Here is an 8,476-nt window from a genome sequence, read left to right as displayed (position 1 = left end):
TATCCCCCAATAAATATTCGTTATCTCCATTTTTACAGATGGGGAAACTGAGGCACAGATTGGTAGAATTTGTCACAGGCAGTGAGGATTCAAACCCAAGGAACCTGACTCTCAGGCAAATGTCCTACAGGCTATTAGCTCTGGCTTGGTAGGAACTGTGTGGGAGGGAAGGTTCATGGCGCTGTCTGAACCAGTGGGGGCTGGGATCCAGGGAGAAGCCGGCATCTGAGCCCAGGCTTGTGGGTTGACGAATCTGCCAGGTTCCTAAGAAGGGGAAAGGCATTCTGGGGGTGAGAAGAACTTCGCCATACTTCGGGATAGGATTTCAATTCAGTTAGGTCATGCCCTTGGCCATCTGGAGAGCAATGGAGGGGGCTTAAGGGAGGGAGATGGGGGACAGGAGCAGGGATGGCGCTCCCTTCCAGCTTTGCGCCGGAAACAAAATAGCTCCTGCAGCTGCAACGCTGCCTGGGATGGATGCAAAGTGTGAACGTACTACACCTAAGACCCCAGAGTTTCTAGAAAAGGGGGGTGGGGGTGGGGAACGTTGCCCCGTCCTGGGTCCCAGCTTCCTCACACCTTCACCCTCACCCTACCCGTCCCAGGCGCCTTTGCTCGACCGGCATCCAGCTCACCCTGCGGACCGCCCCCTCCCCACCTCCAGCGCCAGGCACAACTGCAGCCCACCAGATGCGGGTAGCCGGCCGCGAACCTGTACAGTCGGTGGAGCACCGCCCAGCACTCCGTCGCCCGTGCCTCGGGCTCGCGTGACCCAGTTCCTTTTCCTATGCCGCCGCTCCCGGGCACGCTCTGGGCGCCAAACCAGCCGGGAGACCCCCAAGATCCCTTGCCCTCAATCACTCCCCTGTCAGTCATGCCAGTTTTGCATTCAGTGTCAGCATTTATTCCTTCCAGCCACAAAGCCGGAAGGAGCTTCCTTCCCCTGGTAGGGCGGGGAAGGCAAGGGTGGAGTTGTCCACACCCAGGGAGCCTGCAATCTGGGTGGAAGCGAAGGCCGGCTCTTTACTGAACGCCCTCCATCATCTTCAGGAACTCTGCGGAGAAAAGAGGGACGCGGTCAGGGGTACCACTCCCGGAGCAGAGACCAGGCTGGCAGAGGGGTAAACTGCACTAAGCTACGGGAGCACCCTTCAGGTCCTCAAGAGAGTGGGAGGGATCTTGCCCAGCCCCACCTACAAAGCTAAGAGCACCCTCTGGCCCTCACCATCGAAATCAATGCGGCCATCGTTGTTTTTATCACCGTCCTTCATCAGGGATTCGATCTCCTCATCTGTCACGTGCTCCCCAGAAGCCCGGAAAATCTCAGCCAGCTCCTCAGCATCAATGTAGCCGTCTGCGTTCCTTTGGGGGAAAGGGACCCAGCAGGACGCGGGAAACCGGTGAATTTCTGGAGCCATGCCTGACGCTTCAGCTCACACCCTGACCCTGACCAGCCATCTGCTCCCAAGTCCGTGATCCCAGACGCCCCCACACCCCACCCCCGCACCTGTCAAAGATGCGGAAACACTCCGCCAGCTCCTCTTCGCTCTTCCCTTTCGCATCCTCTTTCATCTGGCGGACCATCATGACCAAGAACTCCTCAAAGTCGATGGTACCGCTGCCTGCGGGGAATGAGCGTCAGACTTAGCCCAGCACGCACTGAGCCTCTCCCCACCGCCCCCTGCCCTGGAGGGCCCAGCTCACCATCCTCGTCCACCTCCTCAATGATGGCATCCAGTTCCTCTTTGGTGGGCGTCTGCCCTAGCATCCTCATGACGGTGCCCAGCTCTTTAACGCTGATGTCCCCACCACCATCAGCGTCAAACATGTCAAAGGCAGCCTTGAACTCTACCAGAGGGGAAAGCAGGAAGGACTGAGTGAGGCCTGTTGGACTGTCAGCCTCACACCTATTCTCCCCTCCCCCCGTGGCCCACTCTCACTCACCAGCGATCATCTCCTCGCTGAGGTAGGACCTGGCCTCAGCCTGTTGGTCCGTCTGGAGAAAACAAAGAGAATCAGAGGGCAGAAGGGCAGAATTCTTACCTCAGTTTCATTCTCCTCAGCCCCCACTTGTTAGGAAGTGCCCCTGGGGCCTCCAGAACTACTCCAAGTCAGCTGCACCTCCCAGGTAGCCCTCAGTGCCCACCCCAGTGCTGAGGAGAGGAGACACAGATTGTGTTCATAGTTTTCTCGATCTCCTCTGGCCGCCAAGCCAGGAACTCCCCCACCCCCATGCCAGCAGTGACCTTTGGCAAGTCACACTTGGGGGGAGAGGGGGATAATGGGAAATCAGGGGTGGGAGAGGGTTAGGGATGTGTTAGCACCAGTCGAGGGTGATTTTCTAGTTTGCCCTATCTCCTAATGCTGCTCAGTATTTGACTAGTGGCCCTAAATATTTGTCCTGAACTAAATAATGGAATACAGAGTCTCAGAACACCTGCCAAGAGCTCAGAGGCTGAGACCACGGAGACATGGGCAACTTTGCCTCAGAGGGTTTGCAGAGGGAATTTCACACTCAATGAAGTAAACACCTCCAGCACTGTGTCAAGTGTGATGGGGCCTGGCCTTGGTGTGAAAATAAGGAAATTTTGTTCTGTTTCAACATTTTGGTTTTGGTTTTGGTTTTTAGATAGTCTTGCTATGCAGCTCAGGTTGGCCTGGAACTCCTGATGTAAACCAAGCTAGTCTCAATTTCTCCGTTGTCCTGCCTTGGCCTCCTTAGTACTGGGTTTTCGCATGCATAATGTGTGGCCCTTAATATACGGTTTCCGTGGATTTTTCCAGGTCACAGCCAAGCCAGGCTATCTAGGTCAGGGCTTTGGTGACCTGGTGGTGAGGAAGGGGTGATGAGCCCCAAGGTGTTCTTCAGCCAGCTGGCCCAGATCCTCCATCGCTCCTCTGCCCCTTGGCCTGATCTGGAGGGTAGGCTATTTTTAGATAGGCATGGGCAATGGCAGCTGGTCTCTGGAGTCCAATTACTCCTTCAAGTGAAGTGGGAAGGAGGCTCTCAGAAGAAAATGGCAGCCCCAGGTTATACCCCCTCTGTGGATGGTCAGGGTCTCTAACTCTGGCCTGTCACACACTCCCACTTCCCATCATCCTCAGGATTCTTGAGGATGCACCCGAGCTGGCTGCCACAGGCTCGGCTGGGCTTGGGAAGCCAACTCTGCCTCTGCCTTGCTGGGTGACTTTTTCCTGCCCCCAGGGTCTCCATCTCTCCTATGAAGCAGACAGGCTGAGACCCTCTCCACATAACCCTGGCCGCAGAATGGCACTGTCTCAAGCCTCAGAAGGTGGCCAGCCTTGAGGATCAATTCCTGGAACATCTTGGCCAGCCCTCCCCATGCAAGAGAAGTCACACACTTCCCAGGATGTCCATTTGGGTTCCAGCAACCCTTATTGTCCACCTTCAGATGTCCACACTGCTGCCCACAGAACACCCAGTTCTGGGACTGGGGGAGGCCCAGAAGCAGCCCGCAAACATGTCCTTACCATGGTTGCTGGTTACAGGGACTCCTCTGCTGTGGGTCGTCTCCTTCACACTCCACCACCCAAAGGTGCCCTAGATCTCTCTAGCCCCCAGGATTTGTAGGGGCATCCTCTCTTCCCTCCTCCCTGCTCCTCAGAACTAGATACCCTGACCAATCAGATCCGGGGGTCAGTAAGCCCCACCCCTCCCAGAGTCCTAGCCCATTACCTAATTTAGCCAAGGGCCTTTGCAGGGAAATTTAAGCTTCTGAGCAGGTGGCAGGCTCTGACGTCTCCTAGATTCTTAGGAGAAGGGCTCGCCCTGCTCCACTGTCCTCTGCACCTCCCTTCCCCCAGTACATACATTTGCTCCAAGATGGGAGGAGATGTTCAGAATAGAGACAGCATAGTGGAAGTGGAATGGGAAGAGGCCAAGCTTGAAGTCCATGTGACTGTGGGTCTGTCCATGGTGAGGTCCCTCAAAGAACACCTTCCTCCAAGATAGAAATGGCAAATGTGAGCCCAGACAAATAAGTCACCTAGTTTATGCTAGGTGCCTAGGGCCGGTGCTTGGCCCAATGGGGAGGGGATACCTAGGCCACTACTTACTGAACTCTCACAACATGTCATGTCTCCACACTATGCTGAGCATCTTAGCTCCATGATCTCATCTGGTGTTCATCCTGTGAGGTAGTAACTATTATTACCCCCATCTGACTAGAGTGCTTTGTAAGTCACACAGATCTACAGAAGAATTCTTTTCCCCCCATTTGGAGGCCAGATCTCGTGTGTTCCAGGCTGGCCTTGAACTCCTTAGGTAGCTATGATGATGTTGACATTCTAATCCCCCTGCCTCCACCTCCAGAGTGCTGGGATCTACAGGCATATGTCACTAAGCCCCTTTTAAGTCCTTTGATTGATTTTACAACAGAGTCTCCACAGTCAACTGAACTGGCCTGGAACTCCTGGGCTCAAGCAATCCTCTTGCCTTAGTCTCTCAGATCACTGAGACTGTAGGCGTGATAGATTTATGCAGTGTTGGGAAACCAAGTCAGGGCTCTGTGCATGCTATAAAGCACTCTACCAACTGAGCTACATCCCCAGCCCTGGAGATTCTTTTAAAACTTAATTTTTTTAAATGTGTATGGGTGTTTTGCCAGCATGCATGTCTGTGCACTATGTGCATGCCTGGTGTCCAAATGGACTTGAAGAAGGCATCAGACCCCACAGTTGAGAGCCACTACGAGAATGCTGGGAACTGAACCAAGCTCCTCTGGGAGAACAGCAAATGCTCTTAACCAATTCTTATCATTTAACCTTTACTGTGGAATAAAGTTAGGACAAGCAGGCCTTGGAGACCCACCCAGAAGAAGTGTTCAGAGCTATGAGAGTGGGGCTTATATTAGGAGAAATGAACATGAAAAATAGAAAAAGGATTCTTCTCTCAAGCTATGCTTATCCAGGGAAAAAGCATCTAGAACCACTTTTTGGTGAGGAAAGATAGGTTTTCTAAATAATAAAGAGATAGCAAGTGGATTTGTCCTAGACATTATATATCAAGACCTTCCCTGCCTCTACAAAGTTAGGTTCTGGAGTCTTCTATTGTGTTGTAGAGTATCCTTTATCTTTCTTTATTATTATTATTAATTTTTTGAGATAGGGTCTCATGTTGCTCAGGCTAGCTTCAAACCCACTGTGTAGCTGAGAACAACTTTGAAATTCTGATCCTCCTGCCTCTACCTCCCAAACACTGGGATTTTACACATACACCATCACACCTGATTTTATTTGATGTTGGGAGTTGAAAGCAGAGCTTTGTGCATGATAGACAAGCACGGTACCCAGTGAGCTGCTGCCCTGGCACCAGAGGCTTCATTTCCATGAGCAAAAAGGTCATTTGTCAGTGTAGTTCTTCAATTTTTACATCTATTGTGAAATCCCTAGGGTTTGGAATGTAAGTTCATATATGAAATATTCATAAATACACATAAAGTATGAAAATATGAAAGGGGCAGCTAGCCCTTTCCTGAAGTTCAGCTGATCCTCTGCAGAGAGAAAGTGGGGGGCAGAAGGAGTCCAAAGGGAATGCACCCTAAGAATCCACAGGGTCCAGGCTGAGTGGTGAGGTAGGCAAGGCTTGTGGACAGTTGCTAAATCAACAGAAAGAACATGGAGATAACTAAGTCTGGGGCCAGGGAATGGTGGACCAGACCTCAAGGAAGGCAGACAGACAGTGGCAGCTGGGCCGCACTCTTCCCCTATATATAGACATTCCAAAGAAAGCTCAGAGGAGCTGGGCCAGGATAACTGAGGCCTCCTTCTGCCAGGCAGAGGATCAAGGCACGATACTCAGGGGAGTCAGCTTGGACGATGCACACTGGGATCACCTGTCTGCAACAGGAGGAAGACAACCCTTAGCAACCACAGGTCACTAATTCATTCCTGTTTATTTGGCGAAACAGTAAGAACCAAGGTCCCAAGTACAGTCAAGCAGATCATCTCTTCTCATTCCAGCCTCTCTTCTCACCTTGCTGCCCCACTCTGGCCAGACTTCAGTACCACCCCAAACACCACCCTCTGTGAACGGCAGGACTTTGCATATGCTAGAAGCTCCCTGACATCTTTCTCAGCTTTCAAATCGCTTCCTCCTGGATCCCTTCTCCCCTCCACTTCTGCTATGTGGTTCAAGGAGAGAAATTACTTCCAAAAGTTGTCCTCTGACCTCCACACTTGAGCCATGTCACGTGTGAGCCCACACTCAGACAATCATAATAAAAACAAAGAGCCAGTGTGGCAGCTGTAGTCTGCAGGTGGAGGTAGGAAGACGGGGACTAAGGAGTTTAATGCCAGCCTTGGATACATCTCAGAAAAAAAGAGAAAAAAGGCGGCGGGAGGCATCTCCATCAGTAAAGTACTTGCCACACAAGCATCAGGACTTGAATTTAGATTCTCATTAGCCATGTGGGACGGTAAGCTCAGCAATGGAAGGGGTGATAGGGCAGGAATGGAGACTAGTAGATCCCTGGTGCTCACTGGCCACCCAATCTGACCTCCATACACACACACACACACACACACACACACACAGAGCACTCCTAACTCTGACCCCATTTACATGAGAAACACATCAATGGAAGTGTTTGTTGTTGTTGTTGTTGTTTTTCGAGACAGGCTTTCTCTGTGTAAGTCCTAGCTGTCTTGAAACTTACTTTGTAGACTAGGCTGGCCTCGAACTCAGAGATCCCCCTGCCTCTCCCTCCTGAGCGCTGGGATTAAAGGCCAGTGATGGCCCACTTTTTAAAACTTTAATAGTGTGTGTGCACATACACACACTCAAATGCCACAGTGCACATGTGGTGGTCAGAGGACAAGCTGCAGAGCTGGTTCTCCCCTCCACCTGTGGATCCCTGGAATTGAAAGTGGGCTGTCAGGCTTCCTGGAGGGGTCCACTGAGCCATCTCACTGGGTCACTTATTTGGACAGTGGTGGAATTTTTTTTTTTTTTTTTAATAGGGCCTCCCTACCTAGTTCAGATTGCCCTCTAATTTATGATCCTCCTGCCTCAGCCTCCCAGGTGCCACTATTGCCAGCATGCTGTCTTTCCTGCCTGACTGGACAGACCAGATTTCTTTCCATGTTATGAACATCAGCTTTTTCTTTTCCCTTTACTCCTTCTTGTTTGTTTAGTTGCTGCTGTAGTTGTTTTGAGCAAGGCCTTGAAGTCAGGATCCTCCTGCCTCAGCTATTCAAGTGCTGAGATTACAGTGTGCATGATCTCGCCTGGCCGAACCTCAGCTGTATGGAGCGAGTTCCAGGATGGCCAGAGATACATACACCCTGACTTGTGTGGCAGGCATATACTGAAGGCAAAGTGAATAACCAGCCAGTAGTAGGAGGATGGGTGGTGTCTTTTTGTTTTCACAGCATGCCTGTATGCAAATACAGAATAGTTAGGGCTGGGAATCACCAACAGGCTTAAGTCCCAGCTTCCCTACTTTTCACCAGATGGGAATACCTCTCTTCTTTTTCTCAGGTTTCACTATGTCACCCTGGCTGGCCTAGAACTCACTCTGTAGACCAGACTGGCCTTGAATTTACAGAGACCCACCTGTCTCTGTCTCCCAAGTGCTGGGAATAAAAGTGTGTACCACCATGCCTGGCTTTTTTCTAAGACTTATTTTATTTTTAATTATATGTACATGTGTGTCTGTGTTTGGGTTTGTACACATGTGTGCAGATACCCTTGGAGACCAGAAGAGGGCACTGGGTACCCTGCAGTTACTGGAGGTTATAAGCCACCAGTTGTGGGTGCTGGAAACTGAATTCTGGTCCTCTGCAAAAAACAGTACACACTCTCAACCACTAAGTGACCTCTCCAGCCCCAGCCTCAGTTTCTTCATATTGAAAATGAATCATTACTGTCCAGTAGCTGCCTCCTCTGAGACCAACATGTGACAGTAGTGTGTGAAATGCCCACAAGAAGACACCATGAGTCCCCAAACCTGAGGCCTTTCTGTTCAATGAAGGCCAGGTTTTCCATTCAAAAGTATCTTCCCATCTGTCCCTGGGCCCTGAAACAGGGTAGGAGATACTGTCTGAGACACTTTTTTTTTTTAAATTATTTGTTTGTTTTTGTTTTTCAAGACAGGGTTTCTCTGTGTAGCTTTAGAGCCTGTCCTCGATCTCACTCTGTAGACCAGGCTGACCTCGAACTCACTAAGATCCACCTGATTCTGCCTCCGGGGTGCTGAGATTAAAGGCGTGTGCCACTACAATCTGGCTGAGACACTTTACTTTGAGACAGGATTTCTCTATGTATCTCTGGCCATCCTGGAACTCGTAGAGCAGGCTGGCCTTGAACTCAGAGAGATCCCCCTATCTTTGCTTCCAGGGTGCTGGAATTAAAGACATGCGCCACCACGCCACCATGCTTGGTCTTTGAGGTACCTTGTTATATTGTCTAGCTGGCCGATTTCGACTCGGCCCTGCTAGGCCTTGAGACAGGAAG

General features: G+C 50.9%; 1 protein-coding gene across 1 annotated transcript; it reads right to left on the bottom strand.

Moving 5' to 3' along the window:
* Positions 1-890: 890 nt before the first annotated feature.
* On the bottom strand, positions 891-4,488 carry Tnnc2 (troponin C2, fast skeletal type). Its single transcript, XM_036185168.1, has 6 exons — positions 3,493-4,488; positions 1,945-1,996; positions 1,705-1,848; positions 1,508-1,622; positions 1,226-1,362; positions 891-1,055 (listed from the first exon to the last, which is right to left on the bottom strand). The coding sequence occupies exons 1-6, from the start codon at positions 3,493-3,495 to the stop codon at positions 1,024-1,026; spliced, it is 483 nt and encodes a 160-aa protein (XP_036041061.1). The 5' UTR covers positions 3,496-4,488; the 3' UTR covers positions 891-1,023.
* Positions 4,489-8,476: the final 3,988 nt, after the last annotated feature.

Source organism: Onychomys torridus, chromosome 4, assembly GCF_903995425.1.
Source record: "Onychomys torridus chromosome 4, mOncTor1.1, whole genome shotgun sequence".
NCBI classification, from domain to species: Eukaryota; Metazoa; Chordata; class Mammalia; order Rodentia; family Cricetidae; genus Onychomys; species Onychomys torridus.
This window is presented reverse-complemented; position numbering and strand designations above follow the sequence as displayed.

Bases quoted from the DNA above. Each gene is read 5' to 3' on its own strand.
- Tnnc2 (XM_036185168.1), bottom strand. The intron at 1,849-1,944 runs GTGAGTGAGAGT...CCCCTCTGGTAG, and splicing joins CAGCGAGGAGATGATCGCTG to AGTTCAAGGCTGCCTTTGAC. The intron at 1,363-1,507 runs GTGCGGGGGTGG...TTTCCCCCAAAG, and splicing joins TGTTTCCGCATCTTTGACAG to GAACGCAGACGGCTACATTG.